Source organism: Euwallacea similis, chromosome 5, assembly GCF_039881205.1.
Source record: "Euwallacea similis isolate ESF13 chromosome 5, ESF131.1, whole genome shotgun sequence".
Classification (NCBI taxonomy): domain Eukaryota; kingdom Metazoa; phylum Arthropoda; class Insecta; order Coleoptera; family Curculionidae; genus Euwallacea; species Euwallacea similis.
In genome coordinates, this window is record NC_089613.1 from 7027662 (window position 1) to 7038669 (window position 11008).

Sequence of the window (11008 nt, forward strand, 5' to 3'; positions counted from 1 at the left end):
AGTACCAGTGAACAACCGAAACACGCAAATTATACAATTGTTGATTGGAATATTGTTCCGATTGGTATGATAAATTATCCGTTTACGAAAAATGAAGCACTGCTAATTCAACCAACGGAAAACAATCTGTTGGATTATTTTCGCTTTCTACTGACTGACGAATTTCTGTTGAAAATTGTAGAAGAAACTAATCGTAATGCAACAGAATTATTCCTCTCTGCGGGAACCAAAGAACAAGCACCGATAAATTTTTGGAAAGATGTGACAGTATCTGAATTGTTAGTGTTTTTGGGTGTTTTTCTGCACATGGGGAATGTAAAAATTAGTAAATTGCAGGACTACTGAAGATAAGACTCTTTATTTCATGTAAAAGGAATTGCCCATAGCATTTCTCGCAATAGTTTTCTCCTAATACTACGAGCACTGCATTTTGCAGAAAATCCAAAACTAGACGAGCCAAAATCATCAGACAGGCTGTATAAAATACGGTCAGTTATCAACTTTTTCAATGAAAGAATGTGTCAAATATACTATCCTGATCGTGAATTTTCCTTGGACGAATCTATAGTTCTTTGGCGTGGAAGACTACTTTTTCGCCAGTTTATCAAAAACAAAAGGCATAAATATGACATCAAACTTTATATTTTGACAACTTCCACTGGAATAGTACAAAAATTCGCGGTCTATACTGGTATGCTAGACGATCTTGGAGAAAAAGGTCATTCCCAAAAAGTTGTTCTTTATTTACTGGAAGAAAAGTTGAATGGGGGTCACCATGTGCACATGGATAATTACTACAATAGCTACGAATGTGTAGCTGAGTTTGGTGCATTTGAAAAACCTAGGATGAAGTATGGAAGCAGAATGGAAGAAGATACTAGAAATAACCTACTGGCAGAGGTATAACTAAATTTCATATTAAAAAAATGTAACATTTTCTTGATTGTTTTAGATAAATGCAAATCCTTCACAATCAACTTATCAAGTTTCGTTAAATATGGATGTACCACATACTAGCGCCTGGAGAGCATTCAAAGAAAGTGGTTTGAAATGTTATAAAATACACATTTCCCATAAACTACATCCTGGTGACCCTGAAAGAAGAATGTTGTTTTGCAATTGGCTCTCAAATAAGAATGATCCTCGAGATTTTTTAAAAAACATTATTTGGACCGATGAAAGTACTTTTTCAAATTGTGGTGTATTCAATAGAAATAATGAACATATTTGGAGCCAAAATAACCCTAGATGCTTTAGAGAAATTAGACCACAAGTTCGCTTTTGTTTAAATGTATGGGCTGGAATTTGTAATGATCAAATACTCGGACCTTATTTTTTCAACGGAACCTTAAACGGTGAAACATATCTACAGTTCTTGACAACACAATTTGAAGATTATGTCGATGCGTTGCCCCTTGCCAATTACAATAGATACTGGTTTCAGCATGACGGGGCCCCCCCACATAATACTAGAGCCGTTTCTAATTATTTAAATCATAGATTTCCACATAGGTGGATAAGAAATTCGGGGCCGGTAAGATGGCCGGCAAGGTCCCCCGACCTTACAGTTTTGGATACTTTTTTGTGGGGCACTTTGAAAAATAGAATATATGAGAATCGAGATTATTAAGAAGAACTTAGGGAAAACATCATTATACAATGTAGAGCAATCAGAAGGAGAAATATTATTAGGGCTGTCACTAATTTAAATAGACGTGTTCGTTTATGTATGCAGGAGGAAGGTCGTCAATTTGAGCACTTGTTGTAACATTTAATAATAATTTAGTTTTGTCTCTGCCAGTAGGTTATTTCTAGTATCTTCTTTCATTCTGGTTCCATACTTCATCCTAGGTTTTTCAAAAGCACCAAACTCAGCTAAATGTTCGTCCAAAGTTTTAAATAATGTTCTATGCGGCTGTTGTCTTTCCGGATATAAGTCAAAATACATTTAAGCTGTTTTCGTACTGTTCCTATCAAATTTGTAATAAAGTCTTAATATATCTCGTTTTTCTTCACTTCGGAAACTCATTTTCATTGGAAATCTGCACACGCTCTAAATTCGTTTGAGAAGTTCTGTCATATAACGCGAACAAAAGAAAGTCTTTCGATGGAGTCAAGGCCAACTATGTAATATTTCTTTTTATTTAAATATTTCGGCTTTTAAAAAAGTAAATTATAAGAAATTCTATATCAATGAATTCAGAATGAAACGCACTATTTTTTTGTCGAAAAATCCAATATGGGGCCCATAAGAAAAAATAAAGTTGATGATGGTAGCCGAAAGACGAAACGTCGGATCGCAAATTTGAATATGTCATTGTGTAGCTGAGAAAAAGTGACAATGAAAATGTGCTTACGGATTTAACCTTTCTTGTCAAATAACGCTAAAAAAAATAAAAATGGATTCTCCAATTTTTAGTTTTTCTCGGATATCTTCGGAAGTACTCGGAAAATTAAAATTTTGAAAACGGTATTCGATCAAGCACTAGATTGCGCAACTTTGCCCCCATTTAAACTTTTTCGTATCTCCTCTAGTTTCCGAGATCCCAATGGTGAGGGTCGAATTTGAAATACTCTGTATATAGGGTGTCCCATAATTAAGTGCCAACACTTAAACAGCGCAACCTATGTGCAAAAATAATATCAAATTGGTAAATAAACATATGTCCTGAAGCGCTCCCTAACAGAGATACGGCCCCTTGAAGGGGGCCCCAATGAGAGAGTTTTTGCTAAATAACTCCTAAACTACCCAACATAAATGTATGAAATTTTGGTACTCTCACAATTTTGACGAGCTCAAGCAAAATATCTTATCAAAGTATATCAATCTGAATCATAGACCTGTCATTGGGAGTGTCTGAGTTACAAAAACAGCGATATTTTTTTTGTGGCTTCAAATTTTTCATTTCTTTGTTAAAAATATGTAAACCTAGAGTTTTTTACTCAAAAAAGATACTCTTGAATAATGTCTCTAACTATTACCGTTTTTGAGCAAAATGCAATTTAATGTTCTTCATACATTTCATATTCTTTTCAGTAAAACACTGAAGTAGGCTTTGAAACAAAAGCTAGTTGTTAAATATGTAACAGTTTGATATTTTTAGTAATTAGTTAAGTAATTTTTAATAGTCGAAATTTAATTTAATGTGAATTATGAAATGTTTTACAAATCATGAACTAGCTGATATTCACTCTATTTACGGTTTCTGCAATGGTAACGCAAGTGCAGCTATGCGGGAATATCAAATGCGATATCCTACCAGGACAGTACCTCATCGAAAATTGTTTGTTATTGTACACAGAAATTTAGTGGAATATGGTACATTTAGGCGGTCTCAAGGACAAGGAAGGCCTCTTAGAAACTACAATTTTGAACAAGCATTAAATATTATTGAAGAATATCCCCAGATATCGTTAAGATCACTAGTCAATATAATATTATTAATATTCCTAAATCAACTGTAAGTTTTCAATACTTCTTATGTAGTTAAAATACGAGTAAAACCAAATTTAGCTTGGAAGAACGACTCAAATGCAAGGACTTCATCCTTTTCATTACCAGAAGGTGCAGAATTTAAAAGCTGAGAATTTATCGCCTGGTGTAGAGTTTTGCCAATGGATTTTGAATTACCAGCATGCATGTAACAAAATACTATGGTCCGATGAGGCAACATTTACAAGAAGTAAGGCTTTTAATAGCCATTTCTGGGCTCTTGAAAATCCGAGAGTTGTTAAAAGAATCAACTTCCAAAATAAATTTTCTATTAATGTATGGACAGGCATTTTAGGTGATTCATTAATAGGACCTATAGTTTTCCTAAATAAATTGAACGCGCAAAATTATATAGATTTTCTTTAGAATAATTTGACGAATTTGTTAGAAAAGGTAGCTATTGGAATGCGATTGAACATGTACTTTCAGTATGACGGCGCACCAGCTCATTTTAGTTTACTCGTTTGAGACTGGTTAAATCAAAATTATAAGAATAAGTGGATAGGAAGATGTGGATCAATAAACTGGTCAGCTCGGTCACCTGATTTAAATCCCCTAGATTATTACCTATGGGGTAAAATGTCTAGTATTATTTATGCTACCAAAATAGATACCGAAGAAGAACTTTTAAGGCGAATAAATGATGTTGTCAATAGTATTAAGGGTACTCAGTTTGAAATCCTTCGTGCGACTTTAAACATTAAAAAAAGAGCCAGATTCTGCATTCAAGAAAATGGAAATTTGTTTGAACATTTACTTAAATAAGTGGTTTACTTAGTATTATGTTTACCTTTATTTTATATTCTATAATTATAGTTTAATAAAAATACTTGATAAAAATTACTAATTAGTATATTAAGCAACTAGCTTTTGTTTCAAAGCCTACTTCAGTGTGTTACTGAAAAGAATATGAAATGCATGAAGAACATTAAATTGCATTTTTCTCCAAAACTGTGATAGTTAGAGACATTATTGAAGAGTACCTTTTTTGAGTAAAAAACTTTAGGTTTACATATTTTTAGCAAAGAAATGAAATATTTGCATTCACTAAAAAAATATCGTTGCTTTTGTAATCCAGACCCTCCTAATGACAGGTCTATGATTCAAATTGATACACTTCGAAAAAATATTTGGATTGAGCATGACAAAATTGTGAAAATACCAAAACTTCATATATTTATATGTTATATAAGTTATTTAGCAAAAACTCTCTAATTGGGACCCCTTTCAAGGGGCCGTATCTTCGTTAAGGGGCGCTTCAGGACATATGTTTATTTACCAATTTGATATTATTTTTGCACGTAGGTTGCACTGTTTGTGTTGGCACCTAATTATGGGACAACCTGTATATGTCGGGGTAACATTAGGAACGTTTTCCATATTTAGCGTTATATTATTTTATAGAAAAAAACAAAACTAGAAAGGCAAACTAACGAATTCACTATTACTCGACCGCTCTTCTGCCCTTCTACCTCTTAACTACTTGTTCTTGGTTCCTTTCTTAACTTTCCCCGCTCGGGTGGTTCTTAAGATCCAAAGTATATGCTCAAGAGTAAAGTACCTTCATTTCTGATAATATCGAAAATTGTTATAAAAAAAAGTTGATCAGAACTAAAATCTACGTTCAAATATGTAATTACATTCTGCAACTTAAAACATTTTTTTCTATTTTTGTCTACAATAACAATGCAAATGTCGTCATAACAATGCCTCTTCTTTTCTCGAATACATGCTATCCTCCTGTCCGCACCCTCGTCGCACCACCAGTACACCGCTCGTTTCCCATTCCCACATTCACGCTTCCTTAGACACTGATCACAGGATTCGCTTATCTCCCGAACTATTTCTTCGAAGGTTTCGGCTTCGCCCAAACCTCTTTGCATCGTCACATACTGGCTCAATCGCCCTAACCTTTTCTCATTCACCGTCTACCCTCTATTCCTCACACTTGCGCTCGCGCCGACAGATTCTACTCCCCTTCGCTCTATGCGGTAGGAGATATATCTGTGGCCACTTCCACTCTCCAGTCTCTCACGCAACCATTTACAAACACACCCGCTATTGTGACATCGATCAGCGACGTCCCGTTGCGGTTGCCGAATGTTCATTCGTTTCCGATGTTCGGGGGACAAGTTCCTCTGCATCAAGAAACTCCTCCAAGACCCGCCCGTAAACATTAGTCACGCCGGAGCCGAAGCGCCCGCTTTTGGCATTTAGATCCCCGGCAATGAGAATCCTCCTACTGTTTCGTCTCCTGACGAACTCCTTCAACCGACCGAGCCACGCCGAAAACTCAGCGGTATTCTTATTAGGGGAGAAGTACGCCGAGGCTAGTGTAATGTTCTCGATCTCTGCTGCAACGAACCTCCGGTTCCGGTGGATTGATCGCACGCTAACATCCGGCGCCAGCCAGATGAACGCGCCGTTGCACCTGTCTCGAAGCAGTTACTTGCCCGCCTTACACGACTCCTTCCCGAGTACGAGATCGACACCGCACTCCCTGATCTCCTGGAACACGAGGTCCATCACTAGGAGGTCTCTGTCCAGGTTGATCTAGAGACAACGCAGCCTTCTGCTTGACTCCGCCATGACCCTATCATACCTCACGCACGCAAGCACACGCACAACCACTCACTCGTGCTCCTCCTAGTCCTTCCGAGCCTCCTCTTCTGCGTCTCCCTCCCCGACTGCTACCAACGATTGTGGGAAGCTGGTGAACGGGGAGTCCTCTCCCTTCCGCTCGGTCCTGAGGGTCGACGCTGCCCTCTGCTCCTCGGTCCTCGGCATTCCATGTCCCCCTCCGTCCTTGTTCCCACCTCTGGCCTTGGGTTCGCCCTTGGTCTTAGGTTCTCTCCTGGTCTTGGAATTCTCCTTGGCCTTAGGGGAGGGGTACATCCCGCTTCCCCAGCACTATGTCCCCCCATTTTGCAAAGGAGACAGAACCGCTCGACACGGCAGGTGGCGGCTTTATGGCCTTGCTGCGCGCACCTTACGCATAATTGGAAGCAGTCCTCCCCTTTACACTCCCCTGTCCTGTGGTCCCTCTCTCAGCACCGGTAACAGCGACCAGTCTCACGGCGCTCCCACAGCCGGCATTGGGAGATGCTCACCCGAAGATCCACGACCCGCCGCACGTTTGCCGTTGTCTCGGCCTCCACCAGAAGGGTAGCGGTTTGGCAGCTACCAAAGCTGAACCGGAGGCTCAGCAGCCGTAGCCGCCCCTGCTCCACACTCGCCGTGTTCGCCACCGCCCCCAACATCTCCTCCCCTGTGGTTACCCTATCTAGCCCGTTTACGAGGAAGGCCACCGGGCGTCCCGCTCCCTCCCTCACTGGACCCTCTCCCAACTCTTTAGGCGCGTATTCATCTGAGCACGAACGGGAACGAGGCAAAGCGAGGACGTATGATCATACGTATGTGGACGTGGTATCGAGGCGCGGCAAACTACATTCGGTTGTGCGACGAACGATCTGAGGCAGTTCGAATCCCATCCGATGCAAGTCGGTACTTCAAAGAAAAGTTTGGTTAAGTGTAGACGGCATTTGTACATTTCGACTGCTTCGTTTTGCCTCTGCGCTATTTATTTTTATAATTAAGTCCAGTAAACTATCATTTATTTAAATAATAAAACACAATGAGTTGGGATAATGAAAAAACATTAAGTTTTATCAAAGAGTATGAAAAACGACCTATTTTATGGCAAAAAAGTGACAAGTTTTATTATAATGTTATTAAAAAAGAGGATGCTTGGCGGGAAATCAGCAAAATTTGTGATGAAGACATTGCAGTATTAAAAAAAAAAATTGAGAGTCTCCGCGGCTCTCGACGTAGAGAAAAAAATCGTATTCTACAAAACACGGGGACAGGTAAAGGTAAGTTAGTTAATTGTATTGTGATAATAGTGCATGAATTAAAGTTATGATTTCAGGTCGCAACGACATATATATTTCGAAGTGGTTCGCTTGGGATGCTTTAAAGTTTCTGGAAGATCCAGAGGAGATTCGCACAACAATATCGGTAATTTAAATAATTAATGAAACCATAAACTTAGAAAAAATGAAATGGTTTTTCAAATTTAATGACCAAGTGAATAATTATTTTTTAAACACAAATATTTTATCATATCTAGGTAAAGGCAGAAACATACATTTTAAGCATATTCATTTTGTCAAACAACAGATCCGTTTGAAGAGAAATATTCAGCGAATTCAGTTCTGATGTTATTAGTTGATAGCGATGATTTTCGTGGAATATTTCTTAAGGGAATTAAAGATGTAATATTATCGCAGTCACTTCTCCAAGAGCCCGGAATAACTTGTTCGTTTACTTCCTTGTCATATGTACCTTCTGGTGCATATAAATTTTTTGATGAATGGCTTTTTCTTAAGAAATTATGTAAGCAAATTATAGTCATAGTAATAAGTTCAGCTTTCTCTGGTTCGAGTAGCATTGGCTTTCTTAATACTCGAAATACAGATGAAATTATTCCGAAAGCATTTTCGACAACTCTCCTGGCTCTACTTAATCTGTAATTAAAGATTCGTTCTTTAGAACCTTTCACGTGTAATCCAGAATACGGTTTCATGATATTTTGTGACAAAGCAAACGCTTCATCTGCAACAAAAACAAATGAAACCTTTTCATTTCTGCCCGGTAAGGACGAGGATTCCGGAAAATGTAACTTATTTTTTTCCAAGTCCTTATATAACTGACAGTTTTTAAATATTCCTCCGTCAGATACTCCTCCTTGACAGCCAATATTAACGTAGAGGAAATTGTAATCAGCATCAACAAGAGCCATTAATACAATGCTAAAGCTTGATTTGTAGTTATAGTATGTACTTCCACTATGAATTGGCGATTGTAATAAAATATGTTTTCCATCAAGCGCTCCGATACAATGTGGAAAGTTCCATATTTCTTCAAACTGTTTTGATATTTCTGTCCACTCTTCAGCTGTGGAAGGTACCTAAAATAAATTTGTTTTCTTTTTAGAATTATGCAGAAGAAATAACTCAAGAAGAGCCTATACAAAATTTAGATCCGAACGAAGCCATAGACAATTCAAATAGGAATTCCGATGACTGTTTTGTTTTAGCCACTGATAACGATAATCAAAATAAAGAAAATAATGCTGTTGGTAATTCGAGCAACTCGCCCAAAAACAAATTTGTATCTCCTAAGAATGTGCCTCCAAAAAGAAAGCGCTCTGAGGATCCTCGCATAAATGAGGCCTTTAACATTTTACAGAATACAGTAAAAGGGAAATCAAGAGATGAAAATTCCTTATTTGGTGAATATATTGCAGAAAAACTTCGAAAATATGATAATAGAACTCGTACAATACTGCAGCACCAAATACACAACCTTTTCTTTCAAGCCGAAATGAACATCCAACAATTTTCAATACCACCGCAAATGCAATGTCAACCTTTTACAACACAAGCGTCCCATGCTCAACAAAATCCAATATCTTTTACAACACACACTCGACAACTAACTGAACTACAAACTGCTTCAACTTTGTCTCAATATTCAGCATCCCGATTCAATTCTGACTTATCACATGATTCTTCTTCACCATCACCAGCTTCATCTTACACTGCCTCACCTTTACAATCACCCCAAGACATTTGGGACACACCGCATGAATATTCGTTTAATGTTAATACTAATTAATAATTAATAATCATTAATATAAAATAAACGTTTGTATAAAAGATTTTTTTAGGATTTAAATAAATACCTTTACATGTTGGGATAAGTTCTTCACTAGCGACCTGCACACTTCTAGTATTATTTTTGAAATTAGTTGTTTCGATACGTTAAAAAGATATTGCAAACTAGTATATGAATCACCAGTTGCTAAATATCTCAGTGTTATAGCCAATCGTTCTTCAGCTGTCACAGCTTTACGAAATCGTGTATAATTTCTAGAAATATCATCTCGAATTGATTCCAATAATAAATTAAAGTCTACGGAGGACATTCTAACAAAGTTTCGAAAATGACCATTTTCTTCTTCCACCATGCTATTCAAAAATAACTGACCCCTAGCTATAAGTCTATTTCTGTATAGAGATGTTGTCCACCAACGCTTCTTTTTTCTCTTTTTTAATAATCCAGCTATAACTACAAATGCAGCACTAGCCACTACCACATTGTCTACCTCCTCCATCTTGCCTCAATAGTTGACTACTGTATGCGCTCCGCACGGATGGATAAATGCCTCGTTCGATGCCTCGGCAATTATCATTCGAAACAAAAATACAATACAAACGAGACATCCGTTCGTCCTCGCTTTGCCTCGTTCCCGTTCGTGCTCAGATGAATACGCGCCTTTTGGCGAGCAATTTCCGCAGCTATCCCCCCCCTTTTTGTTTCCCTTAACATGCTCACTTTCACACCCGCTCCCTCAGTTGCCACCACCTAGCGCATCCTCCTCAAGGCGTCTAGGTAGGTGGTTCCCTCCTTCGTGACGAAGATCACGTTCTCCTTATCCCTTATCTCTACGGATGCACCTTTAGCCCGCCTGGGCAGGTAGAAGCGGAGTTTTACCCCACTTCCCTCTGCCGCAAGCTCACCGAGTTCCTCAGCTTCCCAGGGTCAGACCCTGGGACCTGAGGAACGACGATTCTCGTCCTCCCCTCCTTTCAGCGCTCCTAGATCGCCGTATGCAGCTCACCAGAAGTGACTAGGTTGCGAAGCCGCTTCCGCTCCTCCTCCGTCCCAGTTTGAACAGCGCAGGTGACAGTTTCAGCCGCCTCCCTGCCTGCCTTCTCGAGCGTTGCCACCATATCTCTAAGAATCGCCACCTCCTCTCGCAGCCTCCCTTACTCTTTATGTGCCCCATTTTCCCGGTCCGCTCTGCGCAGGTCGTGCCGTAATCCCGAGACGGCATTCACGAGGTTCTGCCTCAGTCTGCTGCTCGCCCTGAGTAGCCGGTCCATGTCCTCCACCCTCGAAACAGTCTCCTTCAAAGCCGACCCCAACTCCTCCTTGGATTGAGAGTACCTCTCCTTGCTTGGGGTGCTTGTGGGAGGAAGTATCTCCAGGGAGAAGGCGGAGAAAAACTCCTCCCTCCCCAACAAACTTGCTGACTCCTCCGAAGCTCTCCTTACCGGTAGAGCCTTGGGGGTGGCCAGCGACTGCCACAGCTCACCCGGTGTTGTCTCCCTCCTCTGTGGAGACGTCCTCCGAAGCTTCTTGCTACCTGCAAACGCCTCCTCTCTAACTTCCCTCTCTCTCTCCTTCCCTTCTTTCGCGGCACCTCCTGCGCCGTAGCAGTTCTGGCTTCCCCCATAGTCCATGGGGCCAACACCGCCCACCAGGGCGTTCACGCGGTCGGAACCAGTGATGGGATGGTCACCCACCTAGGGTATACGTTTCTTTGAACTACCCTTCATTATACCAAAAGAAATTATTACACATAAAAAGACACTACACATCCAGATAAGTATGTAGGTAAGCATAGGTAATTTATGATAGAAGTAGTCTAGGATTTATGAATACATT

At 39.6% G+C, this 11008-nt stretch overlaps 1 protein-coding gene across 1 annotated transcript; it reads right to left on the reverse strand.

Moving 5' to 3' along the window:
- Positions 1 to 6540: 6540 nt before the first annotated feature.
- Positions 6541 to 9671, reverse strand: LOC136409058 (uncharacterized). The gene is made up of 3 exons (XM_066390340.1): positions 9240 to 9671; positions 7838 to 8462; positions 6541 to 6860 (listed from the first exon to the last, which is right to left on the reverse strand). The coding sequence occupies exons 1-3, from the start codon at positions 9669 to 9671 to the stop codon at positions 6541 to 6543; spliced, it is 1377 nt and encodes a 458-aa protein (XP_066246437.1).
- Between the last annotated feature and the right edge of the window lie 1337 nt (positions 9672 to 11008).